Source organism: Haliotis asinina, chromosome 8, assembly GCF_037392515.1.
Source record: "Haliotis asinina isolate JCU_RB_2024 chromosome 8, JCU_Hal_asi_v2, whole genome shotgun sequence".
Taxonomy (NCBI): Eukaryota; Metazoa; Mollusca; class Gastropoda; order Lepetellida; family Haliotidae; genus Haliotis; species Haliotis asinina.
The window spans coordinates 39,139,618-39,155,889 of record NC_090287.1 but is presented as its reverse complement, the minus strand read 5'-3'; the positions used below and the strand labels follow the sequence as shown (position 1 = coordinate 39,155,889).

The 16,272-nt window shown below is 38.3% G+C and overlaps 1 protein-coding gene across 1 annotated transcript in view; it reads left to right on the top strand.

Annotated features, from left to right (window-relative positions):
• LOC137294606 (endothelial PAS domain-containing protein 1-like) overlaps positions 1-12,399 on the top strand; it is a 146,883-nt gene extending 134,484 nt beyond the window's left edge. Inside the window, exons 10-11 of the mRNA XM_067825663.1 lie at positions 3,265-3,409; positions 9,255-12,399. Coding sequence (XP_067681764.1) covers positions 3,265-3,409; positions 9,255-11,184 — 2,075 coding nt within the window. The 3' untranslated portion in view covers positions 11,185-12,399. The remainder of the gene's footprint in view (positions 1-3,264; positions 3,410-9,254) is intronic.
• The last annotated feature ends 3,873 nt before the right edge of the window (positions 12,400-16,272 follow it).

Here is a 16,272-nt window from a genome sequence, read left to right as displayed (position 1 = left end):
AGACACCATCATAGGTGCAGTCAGGAGGACTACCAGACAAAGGCAAACACATTTCCCTCTCAATTTAACATGTCATGAGTTCACATGGAACAATAATGCTGTTACTGAACTTGTTTATGCTGTTAACTGTCCTGTGTTACTGTGTCTCTGTGTCCTGTTCCACAAGGAAGTACAGTCTACAGGTGTCCAGTCCAAACCGGTACGTCAAGGACCAGTAGCGCTGCTTGAGGCCAGTTCCGTGTTTTTAGCAGAATCACCTTTCTTGTACTTGCAAAAATAAAATGATAAAAACTGTGGGTGAAGGAAATAGATTCCTTTGGATAATATCAAAGGCTGCCTCAAGTCAGCAACAATTTTTTGCAAATTTTGGCAAATTGGAATTATAGATATCCTGTTTCAGATGATAATTTTTAACAAATTAATTCTTTTCTCAAATATTGTTGCCATGGAAACTATAGGATATGGTTTTAAGCTTAAAATTTGTCAAAAAAATTGTTCTTTTTTATGTGTCAATTTTATGAGTCACCCAGTAGACCCAGAAATCTGTATATTCAAGAAAAATCAGTGTGAAACCAACAAACCTGGTCTCATCTAACGCTTGTTTAATTTGCCAGTTTGGCATTTGCAGTAGACTCCCCACTCAGTCAAGGTACACTGACACCAATACCATGTATGAATGATATTTCATGCCTGGGGATCAAACCCAGACTTTCCTCTCACCAGGCATGTGCTGTATCCACTAGACCAATATATGAAGTGAGTGAATATGGTTTATATCACTTTTAGCACTATTCCAGCAATATCGTGGAGGAAGATACCAGAAATGGGCTTCACACATTGTACTCAGGCAGGGAATCAAACCCAGGTCTTTGTCATGATGAGCGAACACTTAAACCACTGTGTGCAGTGTGTGCAGTTCACATTCCCCACTACCACCACCACCCCCCCCCCCCCCCCCCTTAACTGCTGCACCAGTGTTCCTCGATTGCAGGTCAAGTTTTATGACAGCAGTTATTGCAGTGTTAATATCACATATAAGTACAGGTCAATTCTACTTCTGACGCACGTTGTTGAGTATCAGAGGCTACTTGTTTTGACAATTGGCTGAAATTGTTTTGCCAAGGGTTCACAACAACCAAGTATGTTGTCTGGGAAGTTCTAATATATTATGATACAGAAACACCTGGCACTGACACAGAATTGGCATCCCTCCATGAGGACTGTGGTGAAAATCACCAGCAGGCTGTGCTGCTGGTAACAGGTAATCACGTAAGACAGTCGAATTAATATGAAGAGGCTTGAAGTGAGCATTCCATTGGAGTTCTCTAGCTGTTGTCAAATTTTCCAGGAACATATTTTGTTAATTTCTTACCTGTCACCTGTGTATTCTTCTGTATAATTGAATTATTCTGAAAAATATCTAAATTTGCCAAATTTTAAATTTATCTGTAAATTTATCAGTTTGCCCTATTTTATTTTTGCTTTTTGCCGTCATCCTTATATATATATATAAAAGGATGGTGGGATATCCTAGTGGTTAAAGACTTCGCTCAACACACCAGATTTAAAGCCCCGGGTTTGATTCCCCACATGGATACTGTGTGTGAACCCCATTTCTGATGTTTCCTGCCATGACATTGCTGAAATATTGCTAAAACTAAACTCACTCACCAATAGCAGTCCATTTTGTCTTAAACGTTTTTTATGAGGTATGGAGTAACCACATTAAAAAAACCCATTCCATTATGTTATGAGGATTTATTTATGCGATGTACAAAATATATATTCAGGAGTAATATTACATGCCAAAATAATCAATTATTGGGTAAGATAGGTAAATTGTGGGAAAGCTAGCATTTCTGTGGACCTATAAAGTGATTAATTAATTGGGTAGAATGTGTGTAATCGCAGTCTGAGGTTGTGTGTCATTCATAACAATCAGTTGCTGGTCTGGATTCAATCATTCATAACAACTCTCATTCAGAGAATGTGGTGTTAAGCCAACAATTAACACCAGGTCACACACGGTACCAATCTGTAATGTTCATCTTAGACAACCCCATTACTTGATGCTTGACTTACCGGTAAGCTAAAAACAGTAAACAACTGTAATATATCGCTCTAGTTCTTTAACACTATTAATGGTACTTGCAGGGTTTCTATTTTCCAGGATTTCCCTCCAAATCACTGAACGTGTATGGCTCTGATAAAGCACAATATGTGTATGATAAAAACTGAAGGAAATACAAGGTGTAGTCAGTTTATTCCAGCTGAATCACGTGACAAGGCAAGCTGATGAAACTCATGGTACCGATGTAGCTTGATGATGCAATACAAACACTTCCAGCCTAAATGTCAACTCCTTCAAAATAGAATGAAATTCCTCTCACAATATAGACTTTTTGATGCAGCCAAGTTGGCAGGGACAATTCTGATGAAAGACCAGTCTGCTTTTGCTCAGTTAGCTGGTGTTAGGGTGAATGTTGTGTACATCGGGAGTGGTGGTGGGGTGGGGGGGACCTGTATTCAAGGGGTAATGGGGGACCATACCTGTAGGCTGCACGTAACAAACATGCACATACTTCAGACCTGCTTATCAGGGCTGTGTCTCCTATATAAGATAGTGGACTCGGGAGATCCTTGTTCTTGAGGTTTAGGGAATGCCCTGTCTGTGTCAGACTGCTCACCTGCTTCAGGTAACAATGTGCAGGAATACGTGGCTATACACATTCAGTGCAGCTTCCAGTTTACGCAGGTAGGAACTTAAAGTACGCATTTGATTATCATAGGAAATTATTAAATATTGAGAGTAATATTAGAGGCCTTATCTCGGTATATGGTCTCTGGTTACATTTACATTTAAAAGATTCTTGTGTCAGGTATGTCATAAATTTTAGATTATACTGTTTACTGAAAAAAAACCAAAACAATTTGTCTTGAGAATGAATTTGTTGATAGGTCACGTTGAAAATGTTTTACGTGTCTCCATCCTACTCATATTTCTTTCAGGGTTAAAAAACAAATGTTTTTTTAGTTCTGATGGTGTTCATAAATATTCTGTTACCTAGCAACAAGGGAAACTTGTATTAAAACACTGGTCATTAGATTGGAGCTATGTCTGTGACAGGTGTAGCTGATACATGTATAAAGACATAGAAACATTAACAGGAGTTGGAGACCTGTTCAGCAGTGAAACGGGACGATATGAGTCAAGTGTTTATATGACAGGTTCAGGTGTTCAAGTTGTACTGGTTCTTCTTTCAGTGATTGTTAAAGGAACATCAGTGAGCAAGTACTATCGTTTCTTTGGGAAGACAGGGGACTGGATTTGGCTTCAGACCCGTGCTACTATCATCTACAACACCTCGCAGAAACCACAGTATGTTGTGTGCATGAACTATGTCATCGGGTGAGTACTGGAGCTGTTCTCAGTAATTTATGTCATCCCTGTTGCAATACCCTGGAGCTCTGTTAAACAAATGAATTTTGTAGGTTGACTTCTAAACTATATATTGTTTTTATCACTTTTTCATAGGCTTGTTAACTCTGTCTGAAAATTTTTGTTACACTAAGATGTAATTTGGTGATTATTGGGGGATTTCTAAACTGTTAATTAATTTGATCATTGTGAGTAGACACTAAGCTCTATTAATCACTTTGATCATTTTAAGTAGACTAAACTCCATTAATCAGTCTGGTCCTGTTAAAAAGACTTTGAGCTCTGTAAATCAATTTTATCATTGTAAGTGGACGCAAAGCTATTGTATTCAATTTGGTCATTGTAACTATTTTATTCAAATTGGTCATCGTAAGTAGACAGTAAACAGTTTAATCATTGTTTAGTATCAGTTTGATCATTGTAAGTAGGTGCTAAGCTGTGTAAATCAGTTTGATCATTGTAAGTAGGTGCTAAGCTGTGTAAATCATTTTGATCATTGTAAGTGGATGTAAAGCTCTGTTAATCAGTTTGATCATTGTAAGTGGATGTAAACCTCTATTAATCATTTTGATCATTGTAAGTAGATGTAAAGCTCTGTTAATCAATTTGATCATTGTAAGTGGATGTAAAGCTCTGTTAATCAATTTGACCATTGTAAGTGGATGTAAAGCTCTGTTAATCAGTTTGATCAGTATGAGAAGACTTCCAGCTCTGTATATCAGGTTGATCATTGTAAAGAGATGCTAAACTTTATTTCTCAATTTTCATCATTGTAAAAAGATGCTAAGCTCTGACAACCATTTGATCATTGTAGATTTTATCTCTTATATCAGTAGACCTCGAAACTCAGTCACTAAGTGGTTGGTGGTAGATCTCCTGTCTATACTGACTGAATGGTAGACCAATAAGCTCTATTAATGAATGTTGGCCTTGTTTGTTGCCCTTAGGGCTTTCATTACTTGGTGTTCATAGATCTCCAAAAGAACACCATTGGTAATGTGTATTGACCTCAAGATCTCCAAGATTGGTAGATCCATTTTGTCACCCTGCATAAGTGTGACTTGTGAATTAGATCAGGGCTATTAGGCCTTACATTGGGTAGTTTATTGTTGATACTGGTTATATGAATTTTCATTCATTTCTGTATGGTATAAGTGTAAGAGGGCTAGAGAGATGTGGTTCCTGGTTCCTAACGATGTAGGCATGATGGTGTAGTTGGTTTAGGAGGACACTGAGAGCATCTTGTAGTTTTATCAAACCAGATGAGTTGTATTGTTGGATGAGTGTAAGTACAGTGGAGCACCACTGTGTCGAACTCTGATAACATGATACAGTCGAACCCCGTTTATCCAGACATTTTGGTTTCACTTGAAAATCATCTGGATAGTGAGTCGTCCGGTTAACTGGATCAAACAAGCAAACATGAAAATTAAGTGAAAGCAATAAACTTTCATGTACGTATATCAATAATATATCAATAAATCAACAGTCAATACTAATAACAGTGAATCATCATAACATATAACAGTACCGATAATGCATGAAAGGGAGAACACAGGTAGGTTACTATTTGTCAAGTTGTCTCGGATGTAATCATGTAGCATGTGGAGCTTCAGGTGATAATTTAGATGAAAAACATAAATTATTGACAAAACGTCTCCATTTTGCCAATTGCATATTCTTGTTTTAAATTTTAAATGCCCTAAAAACATATGACATCGTGTCGAATTTATGCTGTCTGCAGAAAGTAAACTTCCGGGCAGGATCACATGACTTAGATCATGTGGCAGCTATTTCTAACTAGGATCTCGACAGATAGTAGGGGTCGATTTATAAGTGTTATATACAGTACAATTACAGTGTAGTTTACCTTTATCCTACTTAACATGTGTTTTCATTGCTGATGAGATGTTTTCACACCCGCCTAATCCTGATGAATAATTCGAATGACACGCGTCCCTAGTGTTTTGATAGCTAATTAATCAATGCACATCAAATGCCTTCCGATAGATTAAGAATGAAATCACATAGTTATGCAGTAAATGGTATTGACATGACACATACACATACTCGTGCAAGTTGCACATATCTCTCCGTCTGGATAACTGGATAATTTTTCAATGGAAATCTATTGGAATAGTTTGAAAATTCTCTGACCGTGTCCGGAAGAGCAGAGTCTGGCTAAGCGAGTACAATTAATGGACGTAAGTCTCATTTCACATAAAAATTGTCCGGAAGGCGGGGTTTCCCCATATGTGGGGCCCAAGTAAACATGGTTCAACTGTATCTTTGTTGTGTCGATATGACATCTAGTTCCCTGCAAAATCTTTCATTATTTATCAATGATTTAGTTCTTTTTAACTCAAAACAGATATCTCGAAATTTTGGATATCACAATCTAATTTTATCGGCCAACAAGCAAAATTATCCTTTTATCTTTATCCTACTTGATATTTGCGCAGAAACTTGATATTAATGTACCTTTCATAGGCCAGTATCCATCAGAACCAAGATTGTTTCAATAAGTTTACATAGGGGCCAGCATGCATCAAAGGGATACGGTAGTGTTAACTAATCAGGGCTAATTGAGTTGAAGGTGTCACTTGTTTCTCATTTAATTAGGATTAAATAGGAAGGAAACAATTTGGATTATGGTTTTCAGGCAAAACATGCGGAAAATCAGATGAAGATTGTGTGTAATTACTTGACTAGCTTGTGATTGTTTAGTTGTTTGTAAATGATATATGATGATATGCCTTGGTCGGATGTCTCGAAGTTTGGATAACTCACTGTTGGTCCCATTAATATCAAGACAACAGTGCTCGACTGTATATCTTTGGCCAGCCCATACCATCTCACAGAGAATCACCTACAACAAAGTAAACCTGGATCACCTGATCATCCGGTTGAGACATGATCAGCTAAGTATGAGTGATGTTTGAAGCTTCTATGAGCTCCATCCCAGCTGCAGGCTTTTATGTACGTGCTGCATCTTTTCACTGGTGTACGTCTGCCATCTTCATCGCCATGGAGCTGCACGTACACACACATGTTTTTTGCAGAATTTCTCCTTTCCATGCTGGAACCTGCATACCTACACGTGTAATTAGAAGTGGAAGAGAGAGAGTGTGCAGAAGTCATTGTTCTCTGCTAATGATGGTTGTTAAAAAACAAAGGATGTTTTCCTGTTAGAATTGGTCTTCAGCAACCCATGGTTGTCATCAGAGGTGGATAGACAGAACCATAGGGTTAGGCTCAGTTTAGGAGGACACTGACTCTGACTGAGTGGATGCATGTCATCGTATCCCTCATTCTAGATTGATGTTCATGACTTCTGTCTCGGGATTGTGTGGCTCAGATTTGCTTATTTGCTGAACTTTTTTGTATGGCAAGTATATTAATGAGTGCAGGGTTAGACAATAACCAAAATGAAGAGGTATTTAATGATGGTTTTATTAATTCTGACTGTTGACAGTTCTGTGTGGCATAACAAACTGTACAGCATTATGTACAGGACAGCTTAACCCCGGAGTTATACTTGATGTACTTCAGTGTAGAACATTTCATCTTCACTTACGTTTCTTTACAGGGTTTGATAAAAGACACAGACATTTTCAAAATATTTTTGTAACTCTGTTTGGCAAAAGAAGAAAATGTTTTGAGTTGACCTTGACCAACAGGCCTTCTTTCTTTTGGTTGAAAATGTAAACTGACATATGATTGAATGATCTGAACTGATATATCATATATTGGGTCTGATCTCCATCTGTAAAACATTGTAAAAAACATGGTGATTGTTGTTACTCTGTCTGGTTGTCAGTATTAAGGGTTAGCTCATAGTCAGTACACAGGGTCTTAATGATGTCATCTTGTTACACTGCAGCATGGTGTGTCAGTGTTCTAGCACAAAAACAACAATATTCTTCTGGCTAGTTAACAGCCACAAACACACATGTGAATGTAAGTAAGTTAGTTGAGTAATCTTAAGGCACGTTTTCTTCTCCTCCTCACCTGACAACCTCAAACATTCCTTCAACCCTGTGTGAGAATATGACGAATAAGAGCTCTGTTTCACTCTGTGTGAAGCAATAGTAAAGGCTGAGGCAGAATGTAAGGGTCAAGCATGGGTCGACATTTTGCACCTGTTTTGGGATCAGACTCTGGATTTCTGTGACATCTCTGTGCAACAGCCACCACCTTATTCAGATCAACCTCACAGATCATTGTGGCAACATTTGTACTGTTTTGTAGGTTTACTGACTGTCACATCCTTGTACAATCAGTGGTGTAATGTCCATTTGTTTGTTGATTGCTTTAGGTCACAGTCAGCCTTGTTTTGGTGGTCTGTGCAAAGACCTGTTTGATCTCGGCTTGATTTCAGTAGTGTGGGGGGTATGACACAAAGTCGACTTAGTTTATAAGTTGCCTCTATCAACACAGTCTACCCACATTGTCACCAAGTTATCCATTAATCTACACATCTGCCCACCAACCTGCCCAACAATCTTTCCACCAGAAGACATACCCATTAATCTACCCACCAACCTACCCATCAGTCTATCCACCTACCTACCCACTAATCTACCAACCAATCTTCCTACCTGCCTACCCACCAATCTACCAACCAATCTTCCTACCAACCTACACATCAACCTACCAACCAGTCTACCCACCAGCCTACCCATCAGCTTACCCACCAATCTACCCCCCATAGGCCCATCAACTTACCCACAAACTACCCACCTGCTCACACACCTCACCAACCTACCCACCAATATACCCGCCAGCGTACCCATCAGCCTACCCACCAACCTTCCCACCAATATACCCATCAATCTACCCATCAACTTACACCAATGTTAACCATCCTTTACCATCTCCTTTACAACACTCAGAATGTTTCACAATCCCTTGGAGTACAAATTATTTGTAATCCACGCCATCAAGAATGTGACAAAATTGAATCATAACAGAATATAACATGATCATACTCAAAATTATTGTCATATTGGTGACATAAATATAATAATTCCTTCCAAAATAGACCACCTTTATTTGAGGGAGAAGCAAGATTCCATGTTTAGATTCAATAAACATCACAGTTATTAACTAAAAGCCTAATCAATTTTTGTGTGTATCATAAGTCTGTTTCCTTGATACTGATTTCCTAACCACTCCATTTCAGTATTATGGACAAACACTGAATAAACATTCCTGCGCATTGCATAATGAAATAAGCCCATTTCCTAAGACAAATAAATACTTCCTCTTAGCTGCCAAACTGTTGCCTACAGGTTGTAAGGATTAACTAACAGCTGGTGATGCTAGCATGTTATTCAAATGGCAAGATTACCAGTAATCTTAGCACTGCTGCTCGAGGATGCTCTTCAGACAGTCTCTCATTATGTGAATCAGTTGGATTTGTGAAGTTAGTTGCAAGTTTGTTTTCATTCTTTATTTATTTTTCTTTCTGTTGTATTGCACATGTTGTAACTTTGTTTATTGTAAGATGAGGAATATGGCATTACACTGGGGTACATTTTGTACACGTTGAAGTCTTTACCCAAATATTTCTAGGGTTAGAATATGTTTTCAGCTTGCCCAATATGGTTTATAAAAATATTAAGAATCTATCAAATTAAAAGCTTTGGTAGAGCTGAGCTAAAGAATAGTATCCAAAAACGAGACAATATTTCTAGAAAGTTGGTCAAAAAGGTCTTCCTTTTTATTGTGTGAAAAGTCAGTTTAATGTTCACTTTAGACACAAAATATTTGTATATGATATGACAACTGACCTTAATTTTCTGTTTGACAGGGAGGAGGAGGGACAGAGGTACCTGACGATGGAGGAGGAACAGCAGGGGTTCCGAGACCCAAATGTCCGTGGCTGCATCGACCTTGCGAACACCAGCACAGAGTCTCCAGTGAGCATCTGTAGTAGCAGTGGTGATGAAGGTCATGATGACACCGGCTACAGCAGTGGCTACAGCCACACCACCGACACCAGTAGTCCCCACACGTCAGGCTTTGTAAACCCGTCCTCTCCCGACACCACCCACACTCCACCTGAATGTGGAGATGACAGAGACTCAGTGCTAGACTATCCAATGACTGATGTCAGTCAGATCGAGAATCTTCAGAAGGATACCTCTGATCCTGTTAGTCAAGCTGTGACAGCAATGTCAAATGCTCTTGACCCATTCTTGAGTTCATTCCGAGAGGAGCTTGGACTAGAGGGAGCTCAAGCTGATGATGGTATGGATCTGTTGGATGACTTACTAAAAAGCATGGAGGAAGACAACCCAGTGTCTCCACAACCACCTCCAGCTTTACCAAGTGTCCCGAATAATCCTCAAGTGAATGCTCCTGAACCAGGTCGACATAAGTCTCTTTTGCGATCACTTCTGGATAGGGGTGATAGATCTCCAACTAAATCCACCATGGATTACTCTTTTTCCTCTTCAGGACCTGTTTTGAAAGATGCTGTGTTATTTTCAACATCAAGTCTAACAAGTGTTCAGTCAAATAAAACAATCAGCACAATGTCTAGATCCACCATACCATTTACTTCCAGTGATTCCCAGACACAGACACCTATTCTTCAAATCTCTAATCCTAGTTCAGTAATGAGTGAACCACTTGTGGCCACAATAGATTCATCCACTGTCAGTGTCCCTCAGCCAGATCCCTTCATCCCAGAAGACTTGCTGGACTTTGCCATGCAGTACTGTGACACTATTCCTGATGAGCAATCCCAAGCCATTATCACCAGCTATGGTCAAGATTTGTGGTGCAGTGGAGTTGATGACCTCATCACAACCTTTGCTGATGTTCAGCAATCTACCACAGAGCCAGTTACGTCCTCTGCAGTCAACACAAGTCCAGCTAAAGGACCTTCTACACAACCTCCTCAAGCTAGTCCAGAAGTGAGCTTCGTAGATCTTGATAACTGCTACAGAAAAGAGCAGAATGCTCCTGTTGGTAAGCAGAATCAGTGTGAGAATAAACAGTCTTCTACAGATGTTTCAAAGGATATATCAACTCAGATATTATTCAATGTTCTTAGCAACAGAAATACCTCTCAGATGAAAGATTCCAAGAGCAACAAGAGTGTATTCATCCAACCACTGAAGGCCACACCTCGGCCCGTTGTTAGTCACACTGTTTCTAGTTCACATGTGAATGGTCCATTTACCAGTAGGGGTGCTGTCAGTGCAGAGTCAGAGAGATGTCAGAAACTGACATTTAGGACTGTTCCTGCACAACCACCAAGGTCGCCCTGCAGGACTGTTGGAAGCTCTGTAGGACGAGTGCAGATGGCAACAGTATCTGCTTCCTGTGTTAATCAGCGGTGTGGCAAATCACTAGTGTCAGCTTTGTGTGACAGAGGAGCTGCTTCACCAAGTTCATGTTTATCAAAATCCACAACCCCTATTGTTCCAAGTCATCAACCAACACAAACTCCTTCAAGTAGACATAGTGAGCAGGTGACTGCCAAGCCATCTGAGGGTATGTCTGAACTCGAGAAATACTTACGTGGGTACATCAAAAGACCACATGCTGACAAAACATCAGAATGTGTCACCCCTCCCCAACACTCCACTTCCCCGCCAGTGCAGACACCTTTTCTCCAGAAGCTGCTGACTGGTGAACTCTCACGTGAACACTACAGAGAGATTGACTCACAGATGCTCAAGCAAGAGAAACAGCGTCGATCGTCTACTCATTCATTATCAGATGGGTGAGAGCATCCATGTTGTGTCCATGTGGTGCCCAAGTCATGTAATAGTATAAAGTGTGTTGAAAAAGCTCCTTGTGTGATTCCAGTCTGCCCAATTCCAGGAATAGGATGTGAGGACAATGCCATGTGTTAAGTGTCCACACCAATCAGCTGATGTATGGAATGCAAGATTGGTTGCAAAAGCAATGTGTGATACGAAGATGGTTTCAGTAGTTTGATCCTAGAGTGACATGAAACCCATTAATCCTGGATGTAGAGTTTCATGATCCTAGCATCTTTCTTATGATGATGAATGCTGGGAAGTACCTATCTCCAACCTTCCAAAGGATATGTACCCCACAATACCCATTCATAGCCACAGGATATATGCAGTAAAGTCTTGTTCAAGCTCATGATACTATCTCTGCAGGATTGCTGTGTGATATTTTTCTGGAATAATCATACTGGATTGTAATGGAGACTGAGCATTACCTGTACGGATTTCATCGGGATGTTCCCATGAAGATTATCCAGAAGGTGCATTTGTTACTGGGGGATTATTGGATTATGTTTATGTAGAATGCCTTAAGAAAGAATTGTGATGTCATTATTGTTACATATATTGTTGAGATGGTGGGATAGCTTAGCGGTTGAACCGTTTGCTCATCACGATGAAGACCTGTGTTTCATTCCCTACTCTGATGCCATGTGTGAAGCCAAAACTGGTGTTCCTGCTGTGATATTGCTTTAGCATTGCTAGAAGTGGCGTAAACGATACTCACTCACTCACTCACTCACCCTCTCACTCACTCACTCACTCACAATTATTTAAGAAACATTCATCCCAGATGATAAATGTACATCTTATGCATTACATAACACACTTCAACTGTGTATGAGGCTCGCCATAAGACTCGGCACGGAGATAATTAAATCTGAATCTTAATATCTTAAACTGCAAGTTTTAGGGCATGTGAAATGATTGTTTTTGACCATTTTCGTGGTATCTTTAATGATAGTGTCCATAGTGTTTCTTTCAAAAGAATCCCTACCTGTCTAATAGGTATATTTATATGCAGCCTTCGATATATTCCATTTAAGAATGGATGTCATTATTTATGGTCTTTATGTCTCTGTGTTTGCTGTAGAAATTTATTTAGCTGGAAAACAGTACAGTAAATGTTTGTAAAACAATATATCAACAATAATTTCACAGACGTCTTGAATTAAAAAAAGTGAAATGTTTCTTGGGCATTGGCATGCAACTTTTATTTTTAAAAATTATTTATAACAATTTTTTATTGTCATTCTAAAAAAATAATTTTGACATGGCGATGTCACGAACATCCAGTTGTCCACTATAGGAATAAGTGTCTGTAAGAACGAGTGACTGAATCTACAACTCATTAACACGTGCTAAACTTTCTGAGTGAAGAAAAATAGAAATGTGTTCCTCCCTTGTCACTTTATTTTCTATAAAAAAATACAGTCCTACCATGCTCATCACTTTTGAAAAAAAGGTGCGACCGTATGTTATCATTAAGGAATATATGTGCAAAGTGATATCATAAAAACTTAACACAAGACATAGTCGGTCATGTGTGACCTTTGTTTAATTGTATCATCTTAGTGCTGTGATGGCATCCATATTAGCTGCCTCACTTGAAGACGTAATTTTGTCTTTGCCTCACTGAAAATCTCTGTGTGGCTCTCTTTTTCTCCAGCTGGAGTTTGACACCTGTGACTTTACATCTTCAAGTGGGCGAGAGTACTTGTAACAAGCCTCCATATCTCTGTAGTCAAAGATGCTGCAAAACAACTGTAGGACATTGGCTGGTTTGAAGAGATTCAGCATAAAAGGGTTTCAATATTCGTACTTGAAAGGTGCTAAATTGAATTAACATAAAATAGGAACTTTTAAGATTCCTTAAGGTTTATATGTGTTCTTATGCTTTTTGGATAATTTCCAATGAGCCCAAGTTTGAAATGGCAAATGAAGTTTGTTGGTGCCACAATCAGTAGTATCACAGCTATATCATAGCAGTGATTATGAGAGAATGTTTCCAGTCATCTTGATATCATTAACATACTGGCATGACATCATCATGTCATCATGTATTTGATTGTGTCATGTACGACATGTATTGTCATGAGCATATCTACTCCAGATCTTAATCTGAAAACTGTCAGTTTTAACTCTTCTTTCATGAAGATAGTGTGATATGGGAAGCCTTACAGTTTCATCTGTTCACCGGTGATTTCTTCTAACAACTTGATGGTAGAAGCGTTCCTCTTATAGATACACATGTGAACCTTGCATTTATCTCATATGTCAGTAGAGTTGTTTACAACAACAACCTACTTGTCATTGTGCCATTGCTGCTTGAACTCGTCTTGACTGATTAACATTTTAGTGATGCTGGCATGTTACACATATTTACAATAAGAGGTTGTGTCAATGCCATAACATGTCATGTCAGATCACACATTATAAATATTGTTTGTCATAAGTTACAGTCAGATATCAACATCATGAAGTGTCACATTCATGCAGAGTACAATTCTATACATGTCATGTCACACACTGTTAGGTCAGATGTTATATAATGTTATAACATCGCATCCAATCAGATCACACCTTGTGAAAATGTCACAGCTTGGTGCAATCAGTTGACATTTTTAGATAATGTTATATGCAGTTTGATAATGAAAATTTGTAAAATAACTAAGCATGTTACAGATTTCAGTTGAATATCATAGCATCTCACAGAACTCAGAGTACAGTTATATACATGTCATGATGCTGTACCATCACATGCTGTATCATCAAATGCTGTATAAAGTTATAACATCACACATTGTATCAATTTGATAATATCGCTTTCAGTCAGATTACATGTAAATGTCATAACATCACATTCAGTCAGATCACATGTGAAAATGTCATGACATCACGAGCAGAGTACAAGTTATATAAACATAACATCACATGCAGTCAGATTGCAAGTTGTATCCATGTTACAACATCAAATACAGTTAAGTCAATAACTACTAACATGAAATACCAAGATCACCATGTGTACAGAGGGTTTTTTTCATGCCAAACTTCAGAAAAGATCTAATTTGCTTGCCAGTGATGAGCTGAAGTTAGAAATTGTTTCAGCGATCACTTGAACTTGTTAGAAAATTGAAATCAGCATTGTTTGCCATCCAATCAAGGCCTCTTAAGTAGAAGCCGTCTTTGCCATCTCTGTGTTGTCATGACGATAAATCTACTGATGATGATAGGGTTATAGGGTGCTAGCCAAAACCATCATCACACCACCAAATATGTTTTTATGAGAGTGATGTGTAATTTTTATATATTTACAATATGTATTGAAATGATATGAAGTATTGTTAAATCTGTATGACTATAAATCTTTTTACAAACTGTTACTTGTTAAGCCATTGTTGCTGTTTACAGGGGTACAAAATAGATTCGCTTGGTTCTCAGGCCCTGGAATATGTTCTTGTATGGTGGCAGTTTATTCACCTTTAAAACCAACTATTGTTATTTCTTTGCTTTGAAAAATGGCTACAAGCCATCTTGTCTCTGTTAATATCACTACTTGAGAACCAACTGTTGTTATTTTTCAGTGCTTTCTTGTGCTTTTTATACTGTTATACAAGTCGTCTTGTTTTAGTGTGGTATAACTACAGTGGCATTACAGTGATAGTATGACAGTACAACTGCAGTGAACATGCGCGTGATGCAGTTTGATTTATGTAAGTTTCATAGCCAGAGCAATCCAATTTATACATATTCCATAGATAAGTCTTCAAAATTTTCGAGATTTAGTGAAAGTAATTCTTTAAACAGATTTTGATTCCTAATGTTAAAAATATTATTGTCCTTTCCTTGTTTTATATTCATAAAGAAAACATTTGCAAAACAAAGGATATAATTTGCTTGGCCTTACGGAAACACCAACAAGAGACATGGTGCCATTTGTCAGCTGAAGTTTTTGAAAGGCATTTAGAAGCTGGATGAACATGAATGCACGACACATATTATGGACAACAACTTCTTTTTATTCTTTATTTTTTTCTTTGTCTGTGGGGTAGCCTAGTGGTTAAAGTGTTAGCTTGTCACTCTGAAGACCTGGGTTTGATTCCCCACATGGGTACAATGTGTGTAACCCATTTCTGGTGCCCTCACCATGATGTTGCTGGAATATTGCTTAAGTTGCATAAACTAAACTTTTTTAGTTTAGGACAAAAAGAAGTTGTTATCCACAAAAATGTGTCATGTATTCAAATTAGACATCTACCTGATCCTGTAAGCTGAGCCTGTTGTTTTATCCAATTTAGGATGTCTGTTATAGTACAATGTGATGCTGGAAATAATTATTGAAATAAATCCTTATATTCCTTTATTAATATTGAATATTTATTTATTGAACTCATTAATCATGAGGGCTATCCCAGGAGGGCTCTGGTTTAAAATAGATTAACGACAACAGATCGTAGATCCTGACTTTAACATTAAGGTGGTACTGAACCTGGCTGTGTAATTTGTAGTATTGCCACAAATATTGTGTCCTAACACTGTAGGAGGCTTAAGGTGTTCTATTTTCAGTTAAGCATTTTGTGTTAAAAAAACTATATTTTCAAAAGAAATAACAAAACCAGGGCTAAAAAAGTATTTATGAAAGTAATACCAGGGCAAATGGATATCACTGCCTGTATAACTCTGGCCTTTAATCTCCTCTGTTGTGATCAGTGTCATGCTAGAATGGTATGAATAGAACTGAAGTAGAACTGTTGTTGTTGGGAATAACTGTTTGTGTTTACATAATTGTATAAAAAAGACAAAACATCTTGTCATGGATGTTTGTGTTCACTATGATGTATTTCCAAAGAAGCACTAAGCACAGGGTGCTCTGGTCACCAACATGCATAGCATGTGTGACTTCTTTATGCAATCAGATGCACATTAACTTTGTTAAGTGATCAATATTATGGGATTCTTGGGTTTAGCTTTTCCTGTTTTCATAATTGATTAGGAGGGCAACTGCAGTTTCCGTTCATACCTCAGTGCAGAGTACCCTGCACCAGTGACAACCAAATG